The sequence below is a fragment of the Nelumbo lutea genome, chromosome 2 (genome assembly GCF_056320005.1).
Source record: "Nelumbo lutea isolate HS-2025 chromosome 2, American lotus-T2T, whole genome shotgun sequence".
NCBI lineage: Eukaryota > Viridiplantae > Streptophyta > Magnoliopsida > Proteales > Nelumbonaceae > Nelumbo > Nelumbo lutea.
The window spans coordinates 9,846,031-9,872,525 of record NC_142685.1 but is presented as its reverse complement, the minus strand read 5'-3'; the positions used below and the strand labels follow the sequence as shown (position 1 = coordinate 9,872,525).

General features: G+C 37.6%; 1 protein-coding gene and 1 long non-coding RNA gene across 2 annotated transcripts; both read left to right on the top strand.

Moving 5' to 3' along the window:
* Positions 1-5,178: 5,178 nt before the first annotated feature.
* LOC148868474 (uncharacterized) lies at positions 5,179-6,757 on the top strand. Its single transcript, XR_016107569.1, has 2 exons — positions 5,179-5,753; positions 6,134-6,757. It is a non-coding gene; the product is annotated as an uncharacterized LOC148868474 (long non-coding RNA).
* Positions 6,758-8,561: 1,804 nt separating this feature from the next.
* Positions 8,562-26,059, top strand: LOC148868473 (internal alternative NAD(P)H-ubiquinone oxidoreductase A1, mitochondrial-like). Its single transcript, XM_088971492.1, has 9 exons — positions 8,562-9,463; positions 10,082-10,295; positions 10,432-10,592; positions 10,800-10,865; positions 12,134-12,297; positions 12,438-12,552; positions 24,304-24,483; positions 24,565-24,730; positions 25,703-26,059. Exons 1-8 carry the CDS (start codon positions 9,020-9,022, stop codon positions 24,715-24,717), a joined length of 1,497 nt encoding a protein of 498 aa, XP_088827618.1. The 5' UTR covers positions 8,562-9,019; the 3' UTR covers positions 24,718-24,730; positions 25,703-26,059.
* The last annotated feature ends 436 nt before the right edge of the window (positions 26,060-26,495 follow it).

The window sequence follows — 26,495 nt, the reverse complement described above, 5'->3', positions numbered from 1 at the left end:
ATTTGTGTGAATAGAAAATCCGAAGTCGTTTAAGGTATATGTGCCTATAATGGCAAGATCCCGCATGAGTGACACAGACTCCTTTTAACGGTATCCATTATTGGGTGAACTAACGAGACTGACGGTTCTATTGAGACTCTGAATCTCCTACTCACATAAATTTTATTCACGCTTATCCATAATACACTATCATGTGCATAATACTATGTACGAAGATAGATATTTTCCATGTGCGGAAGTGATGTTATGTGGGTGGGCGTGGACTGAATTCTTGCGGGCAGGAAATCTTAACTCTTCTATTGATTGCCCAGGTTGTTAAACATTATTAAGTCTGCAACTTGAGCTGGGCTAATCCGAATCCAATCCCCAAAAAATGGGTTGAAGTTCGGGATATGGAAAAGTAGAAAATGAACAAGCCTTGGCCAATCAGAATCCAACCCAACTTCATATTTATATGTATTTTTTAATACTTCATGTTTATATCATAAATATTATATAAATAATTACTATATATAGTAATATGTGTGTGCCCGGACACAAATATGCATCTGTAAAACTGGATAACTATGTCCACATATAATAGTGTTAAAATTCATTATTAAAATTGAATAGATCTCAACCTTTGAATTTGGGAGATAAGAGTATTGCCAAAATGAAGTAGAGGACTCGGGCCAACTCCAGCCCAATCCAAAAAAATTTTGGGTTGGGTTGGGGGCTCCACAGCTCAGGTTGGGTTAGGATTGACCTCAACCCAACCTAATTCGAACCAATTTGCACCCCTGTTAAACATGGACATCAGACAGCTGAAAGTTTTTTTTCATTATTCAAGTAAGCCTATAATGAAAAAACTTTGGATGTGAGGGGGGAGGTCTAAGGTAATTAGGGTAATGTTTTAAACATCGATTCGAAATGAAACTATTTTGATCATCAATTTTTAGATTAATGGTTCAATTATCTAGTCGAATGAATGATTCATTACAATTTTAAAAGTAAAATATAAAAAAATAATAATTAAAATAAAAAAAGACTAAAAATCGTTGTTCATGTTTGTTAGATATGTTATCCAATAAAAGACCAAGGGTGAAATGTGAAATGAAATTGATTGCCTGAACAGTCTTGAAGTCAAATGGTCCAACTTTCCGAATCAAATGATGGTTCAAAAAGCATGGATCGGGGGGTTTACTATGCAAGATACATGACCCCACTACTCAACCCTTTGATTGTATTTTTCAACTAAACGAACATTAATTGTAAATTTGTAATTACTCTTTTACCCACGAGCCCACACCCTTGATGCTAACCTAATATATGTTATCCAATATTCCAAACAGCCAAGGTTTTTTCGCTGTTCTCCTTGCATGATGCATTATTTCACATTATCCCTTCAACATTATTGGTGCTAAATGCACGGCTGGATCAAAATCCCTTTCGACAGTTCAGGTTGTACGATATGGACAGCCAAAGCAATCTGGATAGAGCTGATCTAAACTGTCAAGACTTGTGAATTATAAATTAATAAAATTAAAAAACGGCTTCACAATGTTTGAAATTTCTTTAGATCGCAATTGGCAAATAATATATATTTCAAGCCATCAGAAGATTCTCCATTTTGATAAGTTGCCTTTATCTGCTAAAAATATTTTTTTTTTTATTTTTCCTTTTTTTTTTGTAAATAAACAAACTTCATTAAATAGTAGCAATAATAAAAAGCCCAAATGGAACAAATAATACGATACGGATAAGTATGATAGAATAGGAGCATGACACGTGAAGATTAATATATATATTTATTATGAACCACGAAGACTCGCGTGTCGTTTCTGCTGATTGATTTTTGTTTTTTTGGAATCGATTAACAAGTACGGAAACCTTTAAAAGAGAGAAGGCTCTTTTACACGGTGATAATAAAGCCACGTTTCCGATTAGAAAGAATCTTAATGAAAATCATACGTACGCCACCGTATTGGCCCAGTCCGATGGAGTCCGGATCTCCTGTCAATAAGAACCCTGCATACGTCTACCCACAACTTTGTCCAATGGAATCCGAATTCTCTGTATAATATTATGCAGAGGATGAGATATTCTCTATATGTGATTATGATAAACGTAGGTAGGAGATCCGGATTCTGCGTGATGGTCTCTTCAAGTTCGTTGGATTGGGCTTGGGCGTCGTCCAACACTCTCCACCTTCGAAATTTTAATGGAAACTGTTTGCGTCACAATTAACACCAGCAGGTGACGAAAGCAGGCAACAGTTGACAACTGTCGAGAGCACTTCAGAAAGATCTGAGCTCTTATTTTGTATTCATCAGGCATAATTAGTTAAATTCTCCCTCTCCATTTGGAATTTTTTATATTTTTCTCATATTATATTTTTGTGGGTTTGACTATGATATCCGAAAAATACGTAACCAATCAACTAGCATCGTAAATGACATGACCAATAAGGTGGTGTTAATCAAAATTCATGGGTTTTTTGGTCAAATCCAGGGTCATAATTTATAGGCACAGTTGGATTAGGTATCGGCTTGGAATTGATGTTAATCCATGAGAGGGCATTGATACATAAGGTGGGAGTAATTGACCTTTTGAAATATTGTAAATCTACAATGAAAATCAGAATTCTACAATGGTTTTATGAACAAGTGTTATCAATTTGTGGTCTTAGTAGGGTAAATTGGTCGAATTAGGATCTGCTCCTCACACTAACCTCATAGTCACAACCCATCCTGTATTGAGAATATGTCCCTATAAAAATGTTTCTTATGTACAGCCAATACGTGTTGTGAGGTTGGCGCTCTATAAAAGCAGATCCAGACTCAAATTAGTCACCAATAAGTTGACCATAATATCTGTATTTATTTGTTGTTATATTGGACCTCACTATAGATGAGGATATTTGGAAGTAATTCCCTCTTGTGAGGTGGGTAAGCAATCTATCTACATTATAAGTGATCTCTTTATTCCGATAACTAATAGCATACAAAAACAGTGGAAATTTGCTTATACAAACAAGTTTTACCTAAAAAATACTTGCCTGGATAAATAACAATGGAATGAAACCATACTATTTCTTATGCGAGTTTCCCTATATTCTGTTTTTCTCCTCATAGTACAGGTAAATTTACTCACTAGTCACTACATTTTACAATCTCCCTCGCTATATATCGTCCATGTAGAAATACTTTAAGTAATCTCAGTCATACAAGTATGTATAAAAAAATCTAAAAAAAAGTCCTGTAGGTGTTAGAAAAATTTAAAGTATTCTCAATCATACAAGAAATACATAAAAATATCTAAAAAAACATAAGCCACATATGGTAGTGCCTTGGATAAAACCTAAGATTTAGGCTATCAAAAATGTCTCTTGAAATTAATTAATTAATATTAACAATCTAAGGCTGCATTTGATATTCCTTATTTTAAGGACTTATATCCTTTTTCGTAGTTAAAATGCCCTCATGAACACTGAATTTTTAATCGCAAAAAGGAGATAAATCCTTAAAATAAAGAATGCCAAATGGAGGCTAAATGATATATCGATTAATATTTCATCTGAACTAGCCATCTAAATGATGTACCAGGATTTCATCTAATCTCAACTATACAAGTTATGCATGAAAGGCCTCTAAAAATTAATTAATAAATCTCAACCATACAAATGAGCATCAAATTTTCATATAATCTAGTTCATCTAAACAATGTAATGAGATTTCATCCCATGCAAATGATGTATCAAATCAATCCAAGATCCAAACCATCAAAATAAGTTCTCATTATCAGTGAATCAATCCTAACCATCCTAGTAATTTACCGAGATTTCAACAAATTATGACCATCCAAATACCAAATCAACCAAAAAATTGAGACCATTAAAGTAGTCTCATAATTAGTGGATTAATATCATTCATCCAAGTGATACTGATACTCTAGCCATAATCTAACAGTTACAAAATTAAGTCGATACATCATTTGAATAGTTTTTATGGTGGATTTTATGCATTTTTTTATATGCCAGTTATGAAATCTGAATTTCTTTTTAGAAAAGATCACGCATTAATTGCATGGCTTAGATCAGTTTAGATATTGGTACAGACTTAATTGGCCAGCTGCCTATTAATCCATTACTTTCAATAGACCATTTTGCATGGCTCAAAATGATTGAGATTAATTCATTGATCTTAAGAGATGATTTTGATGGCGGCCCATATCTTTAGGTTGACTTGGTACGTTACATGATCCAAATCTGATACAACAGAGCAAAACACTTTGATTTATACAAGGACACTACATTGATGGACCATATTCTTAGTTTCATCTACGATTCCATTTCCATGGCCTAAATTAATTTAAATCGTTAAACATTACTTGGATTTTCAAGATCAATTGCCTGAGTCTCTAATTGAATGGCTTAGATCTTTACTTAGAATAACATGAATGAAAATATTTTGTTAATAGTATTAATTATATGGGGTAAAATTTCCTTATAAAGAAAATGTCATTTTAGGATTTTTAAAATATCTGAAAAAGGCATATGGGCATATTCCATCCATTTAAAGCTAACAAAATTGGTTTATGTCCTAATGAGGTGGAAGCTTGAGAGAGAATCTCTCTCTCGCACACCCACAAAGTGTAGGGAAAAAAAGTAATAGATTCCCCAAACTATGGAGATGTGTGGAATTGAGATTGCGTAGATGATTATTTTTTTTTTCTTTTTGGTATTTGGAGATACACACCACACTAATGACACTCTCCAAAGTTGGTGGTTGCAGAAATTAAAACAAAATATATTGTTTCCTTATGGTGCATGTGAAAAGATTTTATATTAAAAATTAATAAAAACGAGTAAAAAAAGCATTTTCAAATTGTGGAGATGCATAGTATCAATCCTCATACCTCTCGCATGCTAAGGGTTAGCACTCTACCATCGAACCTACATCCCCAATGTGTTATAATAAGTTCCGAATAAACTACATACATATTTTAATAGTCGAACTACGATACGTAAAAACTCTTGATTAAACCACGAAACAAATTTGGTCATTTAAAATATTACTAGATTCCATATAATATAGGAGTTACTTGTGATGTAAATGCAAATATACACTCTACAAATCATGACACCTCCAGCTTAGGTGCATGCAAAGTGAGACCGGGGTTTTACTTTATTTAACATTCTTTGGAGGTCGCGTTCTGTGCACCCGTGGGTGCACTGGACGAGTGCACCCGCGAATGGTTGATCGACATGTCGATCAAGCCAACATTAACGTGCGTTTGAGCGTTAATGTGGTCTAGTCCGGTTCGCCTGAATACGAACCGGTTGAGTACCCAAGCAAAACCCCCATTTTGGTTTTCTTCGAATTCCTTCTTCCTTCCAGCTTCCATTTCTTTCCACCGAACCCTACCCATACAACAACCCTTGTCCATCGACGGAAATAGAGCTCCGGCGGCAACGCATCCTTCGACCAAAGGGGTGGAGTGTTAAATCTCGTTGTTCGAAGTTCTTCCATGATTTCCCTCTGAGAGCTCCTTCCACCGAACCCTATCCATACACCGAATCCTTCCAGGATCGGCGGCGACAAAGAGAAACCCTATTCTTCTTCTCCTCTTCATTCTTCCTCTTCTCTTTCCCTGGAGAGCTCCGGCGGTGACAGGAAGGGCACAACATCCATCTGGAAGGAGGACCGGAGACCACAGCATCCTTGGAAGGAGGTCTGATCACAAGGAACAGGTCTGATCTAAAGGATGAACAGGTATGACTAGCGACCACAGCTACTCCTAGGTTCCTCTATATGACTTGATAATGACAAAGTTAGGTATCATCTAAACCAATATCAAGGTATCATCTTAAATCACTTAGATTTATTAATGAGGAATCTTACTCTTCCAAGAACAACTAGTATCATTTCAGTTGCTTTGTTTTTCTAATAAAATTCAATTAATTTCTCTCAAAAAATACAACCCATTAATAAATCATACGGGGTTGTTTGCTGTATTTACCTTTGCTTAATGCTGACTACATGCATTGAACAAGCACATTTTAATCCTTTGTTGCTCAATTTGTGAGAATTAACCGGGGGTTGTAATACAGGTGGTGTAATTCTTTCTCTCTTTTTTTTTTTTTTCCTTACAGCAAAGTAACAGTTCATGTGAAGAATGATATATCGCCGCTGGAGCTCCGTCGCCGTCGGTTCGCGGCCGGCACTCCGTCGCCACCAATGAGTAAGGGTTTCTCTGTTGTATGGGTAGGGTTCGGTGGAGAGAAAGGACGAAAGAACTGAAAGAGTCAAAGAAACTGAGAAAAAAAAGGGTTTTTTTATTGAACACTCGACTGATTCATGTTCACGCGAACAGGTTCACTTCCTCATGAACCAGATCAGATCGCGTTAACACACGTTTGAATGTTAACATTAGCCTGATCAACGTATCGATACGCTATTCGCGGGTGCATTGGACGAGTGTACCCACGGGTGCACAGAACGCACTCTAACAATGATGTACAACATGGGTGTTTCAGTCGTCGGAAGAAGGGCATGAATTTACTTCATTAAAATCGAAGTAATTTTTTCACCTCAAGATTGAAGCAAACTCTGACAAGTTTGCAATGGTGATCTGATTGGGGAGATGGTAAAGTGTTGTTACGTTGTTGAGTTTTAGGTTGTTCAATATAAATTTATATGAGAGATTTTTTTTGTTACCTTAAATGTCTTGAAAATGTTTTTAATTGATTAATACAAATATCTATTTCTGCTTAAAATGTTAAATTGAACAGATTTATAAATTTGTATTGATCGATCCAAAAAACACATATACCACTGTTCCAAACACCCAATAGGGTGTTCTCATCGAAAACCCTTTTTGGAGGATTGAAGTTTTGACCAATATGCTTTCACTGGGAGCCCATTTGGGAGGGCTTCAGCTTTGATTGAATTGCATTAAATAAGCTACTAAAACTATTTTCAGCTGAAAGTTTTTTAGCTAAAAAAAAGTGAATTTGGGCTTTTTGGGTTTTCCACAAACATAATTTTTAAACTTTTAATGTGGGCCTATCTTACAGAGCCAGAAGCTGCTGGACTGCTACGTGAAAGCCCTCTTAAACAGGCAGTCAGGCACTAAGCTGTTCTGAAAAATGCTAATAGGAAGCTTCATTGGAAAACCAATGTTTTTGATTGATCAACATCATATTTAGGCTATATATAATTTTCACCAAATATAAAACTTATATGCAGTTTATGTAAGGCTCACCTTACAAAGCTAGAAGCCGCTGTGTCAAAGCGCTTCCAAACAGGCAATGAGTAAACCAGGGACACCCTATTGTGTCATCCATTTGATTAGCATGAAGCCACTGATAAATTAGGCTCTGTTAGGAAGGAGTATAAATACAAATATGTATAATACAATTACATACAAAATAATACAAAACACAAGGGAATGGTTTAAGTTGCAGCGACAACAGTTAGTTAGCCAAAGTGGTCGTGAAAAAACAGGGGAAGGGAGTAGGGAAGAGAGAGGGAGTGAGAGAGAATGACTGAATGAGAGGAATTGGTAGGAGAGAGAGAGGGAGAGAGAGAGAGAGAGAGAGAGGTTTCCACCGCTTTTTAGTGTCTAGCGGTAGAAGATGAATAGTGTTGAGAGATCAAACGAGGGAGATGAATAGTGGCGTTCCAAGGATGTGAAGTTAAGAAAGGACAATTTGATAAAAAAAGTAAATTTTTTTTGTCCTATTCATTGTTTTTTGCAATTTTTAACATATTTGATTTTGCCAATTCATCAAACTTTTTTTTAATTCCTTTTTAATGAAAGATAAATTAAATAAATTAATTACAAACTATAGGAGGTATCTTAGTAAAACATATATGACTCTTTTTTTGGAAAAATTCCTGATAGTACCCTTTACTTTGGCTCGAGTGACAATTTGTTCCCTTAACTTTAAAATGCGACAATTTATAATCAGTACTCAAACTTTCAAAATGTGACAACCCAATACCAAAACTTTCAAAATGTGACAATCCACTACTTGTTGTTAATCAACCGTTAAGTGACATTTGAAAAGTCAAAAATGTCATCTAATTCTCTTTATCAACTATCCAAATCAAGGTTCAAAATATCGATACGCTCGATATGTCAATAGGGGCGTATTGGGCGAATCAATACCTTTTCTTGTTTTTATTTTTTTCTGAAATCGGTTTAGGGCTCCTCCACCCCTTGAACCGGTTAGACTCCCAATACACCCACTATAGGGGTGCATCAGAGGGGTCCCAGAATGATACGTATCGATCGATAGGCATTGATACTTTGAACCTTGATCCAAATATTGACAATAAAATAAACAGTCCCAAATTCTAAATTCTTCTAAATAGTCACTAATTTTTTGAATAGAAGAACTAGGATTTGAGACTATTGGATTTTTTGTCAACCTTTGAATGGTTGATAAAGAGAATTAGATGGCATTTGAATGACATTTTTAACTTTAGGGACTGTTAGGATAAATACTGAATTGCCACATTTTAAAAATTCAGGCACTGGATTATAACATTTTAACAGTTTGGATATTATCACTCGAGGCAAAGTACATGTACTCGAAAATTTCCCTTTTTTTAGCCTCACACGGTCACACCAACCTCAGCGCTTTCAGTCGTGCATTGAGCACATCTCCAGTATTTGATTTTATCATTCATGGAAAGATATGAATAGTAAATCCGATTTCAATTCAACTGATCCACCATTAGTTAGTAGTGTTCTACTTAGGAATCCCGTGTCTCCGAGGACACCATCGGTCGGTAGTGTTGTCTGGATCTGATCCTCCCCACATGTTCATTCGTGATTGGTCAGCAGGGCGATCAACAGGTCCCGAGTCAAATTGATAACTCACAAAGATTCAATAGAAAGAAGGAAGAAGTCAAGATTATAAATTTGGCAGAGATTTTACTCGTCCTGACGCTCTGTTCTTCTCTTATATTCGTTCCATGTAAAATCACAGAATTCAATACAGGAAAGAAGAGAAACGCGCATAGACACAATGACCTGGTTGAGAAACCTCATTCACGTCGGGTCATCATCGATCAATCCCAGAACCAGGAACACATCTTTGCTATTTCTACCCACATCTTTGAAGCATTTCACCTCCGAGCCAAACCTTCAAGGCTCATCTTCGAACATCCCTCGGTACTCTGGTCTCGAGCCGACAAAGCCCGATGAAAAGCCGAGGATTGTGGTTCTGGGTTCTGGTTGGGCTGGTTGCCGTCTCATGAAAGGTATCGATACCAATATCTATGACGTCGCCTGCGTGTCGCCTCGGAACCATATGGTCTTTACTCCTTTATTGGCCTCCACTTGTGTTGGGACTCTTGAGTTTCGATCGGTAGCCGAACCCATTGGAAGGATTCAACCAGCAATATCACGAGCACCAGGCTCCTACTTCTTTCTTGCTCATTGCAAGGGCGTCGATACCGATAACCATGTGGTTTGTTACTTCTTTCTTCATATTTCATTAATTTGGAAAATTTTCGGTCCCTGCTGAACTGTTACTGAGCTTAATGGAGTCAAATCGGGATTTCTGGTTTTAGCTCCTTGTGATTTTCTTTGGTTGCTTGACAAAAAGACTACATCGACCACGTTTGAAAGAAAAGTTAAGTAGTTAAGTAACCTAGGAAATCCACACAAAGTTTTGACTAAATAGTGCATATCTTCTAATTTACATTCTGAGCAGTATTAGAAACTTGATTTATGTAACTCAATTGTTTGACATTTGTCCATATGCTTCATCTCAAAACCAATTCATCCCACCAAAAAGTTAGATAAAGAGTATTCTTGGAGAACTTCAACACTTTTGGGTACTTGTAGTTCGATTGTTTGACAATCTGCGCCGTGATTAGGTTCTGTGCATTTGATTTAAGATTATGCACAGGAAGGGGAGCAGGAAGAGATTTGACGTGGATCTGAATTAGTAGCATTTATATGCAGAATTTTTTGATTTATCTTTGAGATTTTTTGAAATCTTTTAGTTTTTGGAATTATTGTTCATCAAGTTGTAAGAAATAGCTGTTGGGTTTCTTAAATTGTTTATTTGGTTATGGTTAAGGTGCACTGCAAGACTATTACTGATGGGGCAAAAAACTTAGAGCCTTTGGATTTTAAGATTTCATATGATAAGTTAGTCATTGCATCGGGCGCAGAGGCTTCTACTTTTGGAATCCAAGGTGTGAAAGAAAATGCAATATTTCTTCGTGAAGTTTCTCATGCTCAGGAGATACGTAGAAAGTTACTCCTAAATCTAATGCTCTCTGATGTCCCTGGTATGTCACCGTAAAGATCTTAAATAATAAGAGCCATCATTCTATACTTCTCACTGACAAATTCTTTATTGTCCTCTAGTACATCAGGTTCATGAATCTCCTATTTCACTGTATTGATAATTTGGCATGAATGCAGGGGTTTTGGATGAAGAAAAGAAGAGACTTTTACACTGTGTTGTTGTAGGAGGTGGTCCAACTGGTGTTGAATTCAGTGGTGAACTTAGTGACTTCATCATAAGAGACGTTCATCAAAGATATGCCCATGTGAAAGATTACATTCATGTGACTCTGATTGAGGTTTGTTCCTGCAAGCTGTAAGGATTGAACTATCAATCTAAATTCTTCCTTTTGCCTTTTCCCTTTTCATTGGATCGAATTCCTTGGGTCAAACACTAGATGGATGGAATTGTCTAACTGCTTTGGTGACCCATCTAAAATTTGCTAAATCTGTGTAAGGGTGAAATTGTAACAGTGATAAACTCACAATACTTCCTGTCTTCACAGGCAAATGAGATTCTGTCATCCTTTGATGATAGCTTGCGTATATATGCCACAAAGCAGTTGACTAAGGTAAGAGTTTTTCAATTTCTACAAGGTTTCAAATAATTGATGGTCATCTTCTATTAGTTCTATCATTAAGAACAATCCCTTGCAACTTGTTTGATCATAGATAAACTTCTTCATTTTTCTCTAAAACTTTGTGAAGTTTTCATTCTAGAAGAAACACCATGCATGCACCACATCCTTCTAACGTTAATTATATGTCATGTAGATTGTGGAATTAGGAATTAAAATCAGCAGTGCAGAATGATGGGGTGGTAACCTCAATAGTTACAGGGTTATGGTTAGTGACACATTTCTTACTACCCTGTTGAAAAGTTTCTCTGATTTAATCAGTTGAAGTAAGTCCAACTGGAGTCCACATTAAGAATGCTGTTAAATGACAACGGCCATCCTTATATTTGACAAACTTGCACCTGGGTTACAAACTGATATTCACAGTTCAAATTACCATTTAAAATGAAGGGAAGAACTGATTTGATAGATTGACAGGTGAGAAGGATCATTTAAGATTTATGAAGGAGAACCCAGAACTGTGACCAGTTCGGGCATTGAAGGATATTGCTCTTTATTTATTTGTGATGCAAGGAAGTTCCTAATAATGAAGATGGTGTTAATATCCACTATCTTACAACTGATTGATCTATATTAGAACCAGAGTTTTAAAAGTTTTGTGAGGTTTATGCCTCAAGGCTTGGCCTTGCAAGTTTGCAAAGTAGCTTTAAACTTCCAAATCATTTTGTTTAGGCTAAGATTTCATCTGTTTTAGCTAGCACGCATTTAGCTTTTAGGTAATCTATGAACTTTTGGTGTTCCATTTCTTATTTTCTGATATCTGTAAAGGTTTGAAGGTAATTGGTCTGCAGTGTGACTTTTGTGACTGTGTATTGGACATAAACTTCTTTAGTTCAATTACAGAAGTACCTTTTGGTATAAGTTGATCAGTAAAGATCAATGCTTAATGATCAAGCAAAAAAAGAGGTGAATAATAAATTATGCATATTCTTCATTCTCCTTTATTATAATTGATCATTTAATCTATTATGGCCAAATTGTAACTTGAAATGATGGCTCATATCCCTGATTTTAATTGGGTATCCGCATAACCACTTTAATTCTGTTGCATATATAAATGTATCATATTAGATGCTGTAGTAATCATTTTCTTAATACCAACACGATCATGTTAGTAGCTAGTCATGATGTGTTATATCACATTTAGTTGGGCAATGTTTCTTTTAGCATATTCTTTACAAGTGTGTTGCATTTATTTTCAGTCAGGAGTTCGTCTTGTCCGTGGAGTTGTCAAGGATGTGAAATCCCACAAAGTAATTCTCAATGATGGAACAGAGGTTCCTTATGGGTTGCTAGTGTGGTCTACTGGTGTTGGTCCCTCACCTTTCATTAACTCTTTACAACTTCCAAAAACCCAAGGTGGAAGGTATCGTTGACCCTGTGGAGCTGCAGTTATTTCTAGATTTCACTACTTCCTTATGTTAACTCTCTAAAGATTCTATTTGAATAAAGAATTTATATGCTTTGGAGTTTTTTATATATGATACTTTACTTCTATGTTGACAGGATTGGTGTAGATGAGTGGTTACGAGTTCCTTCTGTGCAGGATGTGTTCTCAATTGGTGATTGTAGTGGATTTCTTGAAAGTACTGGAAGACCAGTACTTCCAGCTCTGGCTCAGGTTTGTTATGAAAAACTTAAACTCGTTATGATTTCTACTCCCTGGTTGAGATGCTAAAGTCCAAAGATGAAGTAACTATTTTTTTTGGTTGATATAATTGCATTTCACAACATGGTCCAATAGGGTATGCATGCATGAACTTACTGATGGTTCTGAACCAAAAGGTCAATTTTTTTGGTAATAAAATAAAGTTTATTGAAAAAAGAGAAAAGAAGATACAAAGGAGGTGACCAGCAGCCACCCGAAAGAAGAAATAAAAACAAAGCTTCCCTAAAAAAACAAGACTACAATGAAGAACAAAATCACCTCTCAATACACCCTTATCAATCCAAACAAAACAAAGAAAACTATCTCCCAACTTCAGCAAAGATAATGATCACCCACAATCAACTCCCGTGCCGTGGCATTCCAAATCACATAAAAAATCCACCAGAAACGCTAACACCCTTTAGAACCCTCCCAAGTACAATTTTGGTCCCCCCAAACCCAAGGAAAATCATCTCAAGCCAAAATGCCAACTTCCCCCATGGTTTGAACTAGATCTAATTTGTTCCTCTTGCTAGTTCTTCTTGGCTTCTTTACCTTCTTGCTGGGCCCAATCCCGAAAAATCCATCTTTTAGAATGGCAAAAGCTTTCATTGCTCTGACAGTTTGATTATCTCTTCGATTCCTGAATCTTCTTACCATACTAGAGATGCTGTTAGATTCTCTCATACCCTGGAGTGCATTCATTGATTCTTTTAACTCCAAATTTGCATTCTTCTCGGAAGTTTTGATTGCACTTGGCTCACTCTTTTCTTCGTCAAGACAATTTTTTCACCTTCTGACAGTCTAGAATCTAGAGATTCTCCAATTTTTTCACTCTTTAAATGTCCAAACTCTTCCAATCTTTTCTCCTTTGGACAATGAATTGTTAGGGCTGGGGATTCACCTTCTATTCTTTTAATATAGATAGCTCAAAAATGGGTAGAAGTGTTATGTTCTCATGTCTCATACACGTGTGAAATTAATTCAGATCAATGTTTTAAAAAACAACCCGGAACCGGAACCATTCTGGCCACCGGTTTCTGGGTCAACGGTTCGACCGTCTGGTTTGAACGGATGGCCTGTTCTGACAAAAAATTAAAATAAAATGGCCAAAACCATTGAACGGGTCGATGGTTCGACCATCCGGGTCGACAGGTCACTGACCAATTCAACAGTTTTGGCAGACACCGGGTTTGGGGTAAAACGGAACTGGTTGCCTGGACAGTTCCCAGGCCGAGCGGTCTGACTGTCTGGGTCAACAACGGTTCGAAAACATTGATTCAGATAGCTGGTAAATGATAACAAGCATATAGGGTCTGATGTTCAATTATCCCTTAAATATGAGTGGGAGAATCATATTGTTCCACAGTCTAGCACTTAATTTGATGGTTCATAATCAAGTGTGAATGATTCTAATAGATTAAGATATTTCTAAATTTGGATTAGAAATTTAGGAGTTATATCATGCAGGAGGAACCTGGGTCCCTAGGATCCATGTGAAATAGTCAATTCATAAGATTGTTATCAAACTATCAATAACTTACCTTTCTTGCTTACTTTCTTTTTAATAAACTGAGACTGAGAGGGGCAGGAAGAGTGTGAGAAGTACAGTACACAAATTTGTCAACTGAAATGAACAATCTCAGAAAAGTCCCCAGTTCACTTTTTGATTGATTACATCATCTAGCTGTAGCCACTTTCGTTGACTTCACAACGAAAGTGCCTGTTTGAGAGGGATTTCATACAGCGGCTTCCAGATTTGCAAGATGGACCCCACACACAAAGCCTATAGACTATGCTTGGTGAAAAACCTGGAAAGCCCCGATATGCTTTCATTCAGCCATAAAACCAACTTTCTGGTGAAGCTAGTTTTGTAGCTTCTTCAAAGTGGCTCAGTGAAAGTAGCTCAATCAAAGCTGAAGCACTCCCAAACGGGCAAAATGTTATCAAAGTAGGCTTTGGGCTGCAGGGTAGCATCCGATGAAACATTAATAGGTAGCTGTGCCTAAATATGGATGGGGCTAATTTCGAAGAACAATGAATTTCTTAAATATCAAATGTGTCCTTTTCATTGTAAGGTAGAGAACAGCACCTATTAGATTTTAAAAATAGACACAAATAGGTTATGAACAAATTTTCTTGTTCTTATTATGATTTATGAGGATAGAATGATCAATACCAAGATGGCAAGACTACCCAATGAGAGAGCCAGATCACAAAACATACGCTAATAATTTCAGGTCTTTACATTAGCACTGGACAGTGGAAACGAGAATGATAAAGTACAAGATATTTAGAGACAAATTACTAGAGGGAGGTGGAAATTGTAAGAATAACCTAACGTTATGATCGGTTAGATGGTTACTGTGTTGAAAGAGGGGCTATGGAGGTTCTTAGAGAGAAAAAGGCAATTATCTAGTAGAACCTGTTGATGAATTAAGTTCAATCAATTACCAAAAACAGGTTTAATTGGGTACTCTAAACTAGAAAAAAAAAGTTAAAAGTGCTAGAAAGGAACCAAAAGAACTAGTAAGCGAAGCTTAGCTCAAGACTTATGGTGATCTTTCTTATAAGTTGGGTATAAAGAAAAGGAAAAGGATACTAAGAAGCTTACAAGGATAAATGGTAGGTTCATTTTGATACATTGGAAGCAAGGAATATGGAATTTTTATAAGGGTTTTATTAAGAGTGATGACAGCTAAGGGAAGTAAGAGCAGCTACTTTTTGTAGATTATTAAATGAACTACACTTAGTTTTCAAGTATAAAAGGAAAATAGTAGCTTCATTGAGAATCTGAAATTGGACATAATAGGTATCTATGTATAACTAGGGTCTGTAAAGTTAAAAAGGTTTGATGAAGATGAAATTGGAAAGGCATTATTCCAGGTACTATCCCTATAAAAAATTTGAATGCATTGGTAAGCTTGACTTGCCTTAGGCTGATAAGCTGCTGAACCAAATTATGAAGACAGATGGAAAATGAATGGAAGGAGAAAACTATGCTAGTAAAGGAGGTATATGATTGTCGTGGGGAGGTATACTCTACACTTTGAAATGCTGTAAAGGAGCAATTATCAAAAGAAAATTTTGTAACGGAGCGGTTGAGCAAAGAGTAATAGATGAAACATCAGTCTGAAATCCTAGTATGTTTATCTGAAAGATGAGACATCAAAAGTCCACAACCATGAGAAGTTCAAGGAACTCAACAGATGTATGTGTCAGTGATGGAAGCAGTTGGCAAATCCGGACTGTAATCAGTCCAATTCTTGATGTAATTTAATGAAAAAAATACCAGAGAAGAAGAAGAAGAAGAAAGAAAGAAAGAAAGAAGAGAGAAGAGAAAGATGAGAGAAAGAGTGATGGCTTTACTGCTTACATAAGCAAATAACTAATAAAACTAACATTGCTAACAGCAGCCTAACAACAAATATAAAGTGGGAACTAACTAACAGCAGCAGTGCTGGGACCACAATAAATAAAATAACAGCACTAATTATTGCTCTACATCTCTACACTAGATATTTATCATTCCCAACTTGCGTAAATCTGTTTCCAACTTGGCCCATGTAACTTCCTTGGTGAAGAGATCAGCAAGCTGCATATCAGAGGCAATATATGGAAGACACACTTCTTGAGAGGCAATTCTCTCCCTGATAAAGTGTCGATCCACCTCAATATGTTTAGTTTTGTCATGCTGTACTAGATTGTGGGCAATGTCAATAGCAGCCTAATTATCACAATATAGCATCAGAGGCTTCTCATAAGCAATTCCTGGTTCCTCAAACAAGGACCTCAACCATAATACTTCAGCCACACCATTTGTCATAAATCTGTATTCTACTTCAGCACTGGAACGTGCTACAACATTTTGTTTCTTACTCCTCTAAGAGGCAAGGTTGCCTCCTACCAAGGCACAATACCCAGAAGTAGACCTCTTATCATCAACACACCTAGCCTAATTAGCATTTGTGTAGACTTCTATCTTCATGTGACTATTATTTTTGAAGAGTATGCCTATGCCTGGACATCTCTTTAGGTAAGAAAGGATCCTCTCAACTGCAAGAAGGTGAGTGGTTTTGGAGGAATGCATGTATTGGATAACTACATTGACTGCATAAGAAATGTCTGGTCGGGTGAGGCACAAATAAAATAGTTTTCCTACCAACCTCTAAAACATGTCTTCAAGGGGCTCTCCACCTTCAGTTCTAATCTTGTGGTTTTGTTCGATGGGTGTGCCAGTTAGTTTAACACCTAGCTTTCCAGTTTCCTCTAGAAGATCAAGAACATACTTCCTTTGGGAGACAAAAATCCCATGTTTGGACCAAGTTACTTCAATATCCAAGAAATAATGCAGTTCTCCTGTCTTTGACTTCAAATTCTTGGTGAAGCAGTTGTTTAAGAAAGTCAATCTCATGGGTATCACTCCCTGTCACCATAATATCATCCACATAAACAACAAATAGAGTCAAGGAGAAGTCTGTTTTCTTAATGAAAAGAGTGTGATCTGATGAATTTTCCAAGAGCTGGTCTAAATCTATCAAACTATTCTCTTGGTAATTGTTTCAATCCATATAAGACTTTATTAAACCGGTAGACCTTCTTCCCTGCTTCTATATTGTAGAATTCGAGAGGTAACTCCATGTATACCTCCTCTTGCAAATCACCATTGAGGAAGGCATTTCTAATATCCATTTGGAACAATGGCCATGAGAAATTTGCTGCAATGGACAATAAAACTCTGATAGTATTCATCTTGGTTACTGGTGCAAAAGTCTTCAAGTAGTTTATGTCATAACTCTGTGTGAACCCCTTTGCAACTAATCTGGCTCTCAACAGAGCCATCAACATTATGTTTCACTGTAAACACCCATCTACACCCGATCGGTTTCTTCCTTTTTGGCTAATCAATTAATTCCCATGTATTGTTTTTTTGAGAAGAGCATCCATTTCTACCTTCATGGCATCCTTCCACTCTGGTATTGACAAGGCTTATTGCATTGTCCTAGGATTGGGAATAGTAGAATAGAGACAAATGGTCATAAGTCAGAAACTGAGAAATACAATGTGTTGTAGATGAAGTACAACAGCGTTTCTCTTTGCAAACAACAATTGGAAGATCAAGATCATCCAAAGGAGGTGAAGGCTCAGTAATGGGAGGCATCTCATTAGGCTCAATGATGGGAGGTATCTCATCTGTAGTAGGATGTGAGGGAGTTGTGGTACCTAGATTTGGAGCCACGGAGGAAACTGGAGTTGGTCTGGACTGTTGAGGACCGAAATCAACCTGTCTCCACTGCCTATGAAACACCATTAACTCCTTACACTTATGACAACCCTCCTCATCCTTCAGTGATTGGGACAGGTAAAGGAATTTCTGATGTGGGTGAACCCATCTCACTACTCTCCCCATGAGAAGAAACTCTATGATAGTAGGGAGCATCCTCAAAGAAGGTCATATCCATAGAAACAAATCGTTTCCCAGAAGTAGGTTCATAGCAACAATATCCCTTTTGATTTTGTGCATACTATGCATTTGGAAGCTTTAGGGTCAAACTTAGAACGATGAGGTCCAAATCTGAACAAAACAAGTACATCCAAAGGTTTTAAGGGGAACAGTGAACAAGTCCTCATCAGGATATAAGAGGCTGAATGGAATTTTCATGTCTAGGACCCAAGAAGGAACACTGTTGATGAGGTACGCAGCTATATGGATAGCATTCCCCACAGAAACGTATAGGAACATTGGAGTTTAGCATAACTCTTCTAGCTACCTCCAATATATGCCTATTCTTCCTCTCAACAACTCCATTTTGCTGAGGTGTATGGGAACAAATGCTCTGATGAATGACCCCATGGTCAAGGAAATATGAGGCCAAGGGTTTTGAAAAATACTCTTTGGCATTATCTGATCTAAAAACATTGATTTTGACTCCAAAGTGGGTTAAGACCATTTGATCGAAGTTCCAAGTCAGAGTAGGGACCTCATCTCGAGAGTGCATTGAAGGGAGGGAGATCCATCATATGGATGGCCGAAACATGCAGGGTAGCTGGGCGAAATTTCAAAAAATTTCTTTCTCCCTTTCGGGAATCCTATTCTCTGATTTAGAAAAATTGCATTTTTCAATGTTTGTTTTTGAAACAAACTGGACCAAATCTGTAACCAAGATTAAGGGAGGGATATACCTGATACGGAATCCATGCAAGTAGCTCTCAACATAGGTGTTTACGCCCAAAGAGGGTACCAAATCCCACCTCCACTGAAGATGACACAACTTAGGATGAAGTAGGATCAGCAAAGCAATTCTTCAACAAGAACTACAATCCTTCAGCAAGGATCATGCAGGGGATGTGAGCACAACTTCATATCTAGTTTTTCTAGCAAAAATCAGAATCAAGAACAATTCTTGATCAATCCAAGACTATGGATATCGAACTGGGTAGGGCGGCAAGAACAGAGGAAAGAACTGGATTTTGCAAAAAGTGTTTAATAGAAGGATTTCTCCCTCTATTTATAATCCTTTTGGATCAGCTTCCTAATCATATCAGGAGAGGGTTCTTTGATCCAAATCTTTATTTGGATCTGAACTCCTAAGTGGTTAAGACATATTTTATCCTCTTGCCGATCTAAACTCAAATTTCCCATCTCTTATTAATCTAATTAGCCTAGTTCGAATTGGGCTTTAGGCCCATTAAGTTATCAATCCCACTTCCCTTTTTATTTGCTAGCTAGCTTGGCTCTCTTTGTATGGCATGGGGCCCTAACAATGATCTCCACAAAATCCATATGGGTTCAGCCAAGCCTCTGTTACAAGGCTTGGCCGAATTCACTGCCTGAATTCACTGCTGAACATAGTGAGCCCCTGAGCCCATCAGTATGGGCTCTTAGCAGACCCAACATTTACACTAAATGGTCCCTGGGTCCAACCACCTTATGAAGGCCCAAGGACTATGGACTTAAGTGAGATTAGCCCATCAGGTAAAAGCCCTAAATGGTCTTACACTTAACCTCTCAACCGTAATGATCAAACACTACCCGACAAGAGATGACCTCTCCCTCGACTGCAAGGTGCAGTGTTGCACTCTCTACTCAGGATGGATCTCGGGAATTAAAACCTTTTGCAAACCTTTTTTTATAAAAACATAATATATGTATATCTATATATAAATATATTTTGCAAAACAAATCTCAACACGGTTGAAATCGACTGTCGGCAGTTTTGGTTTCCATCTGAGAGAGTGCAGTCCCCGATCATTCACTTTGTCCGACAAAGGGGCTGATTCTGTCACTATGATCACCCGCTCAGGTAAATTCTTAGACTGCCCCAGCATACCTAGGTTTTGACTCCCGCTAAGGATCTCACTGATTGGCATATCAAAGACAACCCAATCCAACACCTAGTGCAGTACCATAATCGAGTCTAGGGGTTAGGTGTAACTTTCCACTTTTGCCCATCTGTCTACAAGGTCCAAGGCATAACTGGAAAATGGTCCAGTTCAGAGTTTCAAGCAAACCCACACTACATGTGCTTCGGGTCTCACCCTGGTAGTTGAGACAAACCACCCCAACCGACTTGGCAACACATTAGTGTCAGCCTTGGCAGGATAAACCTCCCCAGGTTTATCCAATGGCTGTAAAGATTCTAAACTAATAGGAGTCTCATAAGTGTCCAGTTTAAGGGTATTACACAGAAACATACCATATATAACATGAATCAATTATGTACTACTATTCATTTATAATAAATGTCAAAAGTACATCAATCTGATTGGAGCTAAGGGCATACACTGTCTAACATGCATAAGATAAACCCATGAAAAACAAGTATAATCATCAACAAACAACAGAAAGTATCGGTATCCCCCCATAGCAGTGATATGATATGGTCGGCAAACATATTAATGCACAATTTCAAAAGGAATAGTACTTCTTTTATTGCTCAAAGAATAGATTGTTCTAAAATGCTTTGCAAGTTTACAACTTTCACATTTTAAACTGAACATATGGACTAACTTAAACAAACTGGGAAAGAACTCCTTAAAGACTTAAAAGACAAATGACCCAACCGATTATGCCAAAGCATAACCTGACCCACAGGCCGAGAAACAAAAGACCTTCCAACTTCAAACACTCTCCAATCAGGTAGATTTCATTCGTCTCACGGCCAATCCCAATCTCCTTTCTTGTCTCCAGGTCCTGAAAAACACATGAATTAGGGAAAAAAGTCACAGAACAATTTTGATTTTCAGTGATGCTACTAACTGACAACAAGTTAGTACTAAGTTTAGGAACATGCAAAACTGAGGACAAGGAGATGGCATCCGATAATCTAATGTTTCCGTTCCTAGAGATGGGAACAAGGGATCCATCAGCAGTGGATACTCTGTCTCTGCCAGAGGATAAGCAATAAGTAGTAAACAGAGAAGATAAGCTTGTCATGTGGTCAGATGTACCTAAATCTATGACCCAACAAGGTCCATTGTTTCCTGGGTCTGAAACATGATATGCTGATGCTCGTGTACCTGAATGAGCAAATGCCAAAATAGGAGTAGCAGATGTAATCAGTGGCTGAGATGAGGGGGCTGAAGTACCAACTTCACTTTCTAACTAAGTCAGAGCAGCTCGGACAACAGTTAAAGTGTCTAGGGATGTGGCTCTTGTGCTAGAAGAGGATGCACCATCAGTAGTAATAGGCATGTTGGCATTCCCCTTTTTATTTTTGAGCTTTGCTGGCATTAAATGTGGATATAACTTCCAACAAGTGTCCTTGGTATGCTTCGGCTTCTTATAGTGGCCACAAACTAAATCATTCTTATCCTCCTTTATGTCCCTTTCCTTGTCACCCCCAAATTTTGGTTTCACGGCTGCCAGGGAATAGGCACTAGAGAATAGGCTTGAGATAAGGTCACACTCTCCCTTGTGAGTAATTGTTGTCTCACACTATCATACTATGAATTCAAACCATCTAGGAATTCAAAAACTCGATTGGTCTCAACTTGTTTTCTATAGGTTTTTGCATCCTTCTGACTTTCCCACTCAACAGTTTCCAGTTGATCAATTTCATGCCATAAAGATTTCAAAGTGGAGAAATAAACTGAAACTTGCTTCTCCCCTTGTTTGAGATTATTTACTTCACATTTCAGTTCATAGGCCCTAGCAACATTGAGTGGTTGAGAGTATGTTTCCTTTACCACTTCCCAAATTTCCTTGGCTGTTTTTGACCACAAATAATTGTGGCTAATATGAGGCTGCATGGAGTTACACAACCAAGTCATGACCAAATAGTTCTCTTGAACCCATTTGGCATATGAAGAGTCTTACTTGGCTGGTTTCTTTACATCCCCATTCACATAACCTAACTTCCCTCTGCCCCCAATCGCCATCATGGCTGACTGAACCCATTCCACGTAATTAGAACCATCAAATTTAACAGTAGTAATCTGAAAATTGTTTTCTCCCATGTTTCCAGCCCCCAAAGCACCTTCCCCTTGAGTCTTAAACTCAGCTCCTGCCATTTCTGTAATAGGTTTATCAAGAGAAACCAGTTCTCAGCAAAGGGATCCACCCCCCCCCCCAAAAAAAAAAAAAAAAGTTCTCACCCAAGATAAGTAGGTTTGGAAGCTGAAACTGATTTAGGAATCACCCAAAAGGTGTTAATAGTCAGGTCTGATCGTAGGGTTAAGAAAAACCCTAGAGAAAACTTTGTGAGGACAGAAACAATTCTCAGCCGCACCTTCTAAATAGGTCACAGTTGAGTCTGATCGTAGGGTTAAGAACAAACCCTAGAGAAACCTATGTGAAAATAGAGGAAAGCTCAGCCGCTCCTTCTAGATAGGTCCAATCTATCTCTGACTGGTGCCGACTTCAAGGAAAGATAGAAACTTACCCAGAAACTTTTGATCGCCACTTCCAATCTTAGTCTGAACCCTAATCTTGATTTTTTTTAATCTTCCCTGATTCTTCCTGATTACCAAACACTCTCCAAGCCACTACAAGCCCTTGGACAACTGCTAAACCCTTCTCATAACCTCCAAGAATCAGCGGATGGATAGATCTTTCTAAGCTTCCAGCCCTAGGAAGTTCTCATGTGGTCGGCTGGATAGACACAACACACATGAGAAACCCTAGATTGGCTCTGATACCAAGTTGGCAAATCAGGACTGTAATCAGTCCAATTCTTGATGTAATTTAATGAAAAAAAAAAAACAGAGAAGAAATGAAGAAAGAAAGAAAGAAAGAAAGAAAGAAAGAAGAGAGAAGAGAAAGATGAGAGAGAGTGAAGGCTTTAGTTGCCACCCCACTCAGCTATTTATAATAACACCAAAATATAAGATTGCAATTACACTAATGCCCCTACTGCTTACACTAGCAAATAACTAATAAAATTAACATTGCTAGCAGCAGCCTAACAACAAATATAAATTGGAAACTAACAGCAGCAGTGGGGACCACAATAAATAAAATAACAGCAGTATAACAGCCCTAATTATTGCTCTACAGAAGCAACAGAAGGGTCTATGACTTCAAAGGAGAAGCACCACCAACTGGTGAGCAAACATTTTCCTGATGTCTGATGAGGTTTTTTTTTTCATCTTACTGCCCAAATAGGGAACTAAATAGATGTATGTAACAGAGATATTTTTCTCTCTATACCTCTACTCATAGATGGTTTGGAAATTAAGCTTTGTACATTCAGATCTCTTTAGAACCATCATCACATCACCATCTAAGCTTTGTCCCAACTATAAGGGGTTGGCTACATGAATCCTGTTATGCTATACTGTTTTATTCAGTGTCATGTCCTTTGTTAAATTATGGGCCCTTAAATCATTCCTCACTACCTCAACCCATGTCCTTTTTAGTTTGCTCCTAGATCTTCTAGCCCTTTCAACTTGTAACAAGTCACTTCTTATGGGTACTGTATATAGTCTTCTCTGCACATGCCCAAACCATTTCTTTTGAACCAGAAAACATATTAACTTACTTCTTTTTCTTTTTCGATTAGTAACAAAAATTTTTCATTAAAGATAAACTGAAAGAACCAAGATACAACAAAACTGGCTGCAAAAGGCAAGCCTCAACAAACACAGCTGCTTCTTAAGAGAAGAAGTAGAAGAGAAACAAAAACGGTAAGGCAAAAAATTACAGATTGCAGCGTGGTCCTGGGCAACCCCACTCCAGACATTCCTTGGACACACCCAGTCTAGCCAGCAAGTCAGCCAAATAATTGGCACTTTTGGGAGTCCACATAAACGAGGTATTCAGGGAATCCCCCGGAAACAGTGCCTGTCTGACCAGCGGCCTCACCCTCCAAGGAGGATCTTCTCTCTTCTTCAGCCAAGAGAGAACCGTTTGGCAATCCCCCAGAAACATATTAACTTACTTTCAGGTTGGTCCTTTATTTTTTGTAGTTGTCTTGTCCATGTCATGCCATTTTCTACAGAGATGATAAAATGGTGTCTCTATAGTCTATACTTGCAACATGATTTTATGTAGTTTAGATACCATACATGATGAATTTTGCAAGTCATTGAGCATGCAGTGAAGTAAAGCTTTATGTACTTGTAAGTCAATGTCTGAAGAGTTGCTTATGGGTCATAAGCCAAGAAAAGATACTGAATTTCTACAGTGGTTAAAGTATGTGTTTCATGAAGTTTCATGAGAATTCTTTATAGTAGTTGTAAGAGAAAGTTTTACTAGTTTTCCTAACAAAGTGTTTGAACCAGGTTGCTGAGCGGCAAGGAAAATATCTAGCAGATCTATTGAACAGGATTGGTAAAGCTGGTGGAGGACGTGCAAATGGTGCAAGGGACATAGAATTAGGGGACCGATTTGTTTATAAGCATTTGGGAAGCATGGCTTCTGTTGGCAGATACAAGGCTCTTGTGGACCTCAGGCAGAGTAAGGTCAGATTCTTGTAAGACGCATCCCTTTATGTTATATATTATTGAATTGGATGGTTGACAAATAGAACACTGCTTCCTCAGGAGGCAAAAGGGTTGTCTCTTGCAGGATTTATTAGTTGGTTTATTTGGAGATCAGCATATCTCACTCGGGTGGTAAGCTGGAGGAATAGGTTTTATGTGGCAATCAACTGGGCTACCACATTTATATTTGGTCGTGATATAAGCCGGATTTAGAATCAAGATAATGGTACTACTTCATGCTTAATTGCTACTTTGTTCTTTCTCATATTTTTACTTGTGAGACAATGAAAACCCCAGTAATGCATGTTTTGTACTTAAGTCTGGGTAGGTATGGAAATTTTCCCCATATCCCCAATTCCTGTGGAGATCCGCCCCAAATGGGGTGGGGATGGCGATGATTTTTCTCCCATGGGGACGGGGATGGGGAAAGTTTCATCCCCATTCGCAGAGATGGGGTGGGGTTGGGAGAGCATTCCTCGCCTTGTGGGAATCCCCACTATGTATATAATTTATTTGTTTTCTTTTTTGTGTAGAACACTGTGTATATAATTTCAACCCATAGATATTTAGGTTTTTAATAAGTGGGTTTAAGGCCTTGAGGCCCAAAACGTGGGATTTATGTTGAGTATTTGTGTTCTTTTTATGAATTAATCAATGAATTTGTGTTGATATTTTTTTAAAATATGGTTAAATCTGTTAGAATGTATTTGAACTTTGAATATACTTGGACCTATTTTGGTAGGATTATAAATTGTAACTATTTTATTTTGAATTCTTTTGGAATGAAATAAATAAGAATAAAGTTAATTTTGACACAATACAAATGGTGGGAAATGGAGAAATCCCTGTCTCCCGTTGGCCGGGATGGGGTGTGGCTCTCCGTCCTGTTGCCATTCCTAGGTCTGGGGCCACAGAACCAGTAAACTGGTTGGTGCCCACAGCCTTGATCATGCTAGACTTCGATATAAACACTGTAAGGTAGAACTCCACTAATGGTGGGTTTTGTTCCTTTTAAGTATGTACCATTTGGCAAGTTGTGACTTGTAAGTTCCCCAGTCCTCAACTTAAAATTTCCATCCGTCTTCCTACCCTAGACACAAGACAGTCACTTTTTAAACTTTTCTTCAGAGATATTGACTACTGCTTGATTATAGACATGGCTACTGGTAATTCAGTTGTTTGTTATTGTTGCATGTAGGATTTGTTAAGGTGTTATTAGATGATCAGCGTACATGATACTGCAACCTGTGTGATCAGCTGGAGAAGTGAATTCAGTGTTGTCAATCGTTTGGAGTTTCCACGTATGATCTAGTGAAGCTGCAATCCAAAATTGGAAGTTAGATATATTGTTAATGCTTTTCAGGTGAAATTTTACCGTGTATATGTTGGTATATAATTTTTTTTGCCCAACATGAAATAAAATCGAAAAGGGTTGTTGGGCCCACTAAGAGGAAGGAGATCAAATTGGAAAGAAAATTACAAATTGGAACTTGTCACTGAAGGACGGATTGCCAAATTTTTAATCATGATTCGGTAGATCCCAATTAAAAGGCAACTAGAATTTGATATGGGCGGGCTTAATTTGATTTAATATAGAAGAAAATAATGGCTGATTAATGGACTGAATGATACGTGGGTCCAATCCCTTTGCCAAATGGCACTTGATCCCAATTGTTGGGATTTTAGTCAAACCCACTTTAAGGCATGTTGGGGATGGGCCCCATGTCAATCAACCTGGCCAAATAAATGGCAAGAATGTTTGGTTTGACTTAATAATGAAAAATCAAATTAATTTGAATGTATTGGTGGATTCACTTAACGAGGAAAACACTATAAATTAAATTAAAGAGAGTAGAAGAAGGCTCTCCCCCTTGGAGCTTCTCCCTCAGCTCCTTACTATAAGCACAAGAAGAAGAAGGCTCATTGAATGAACTATTCCTATTCCAAGTTGTTGCAGCTATCATCTTAAAATCGGTGCAATCAAGATGCTT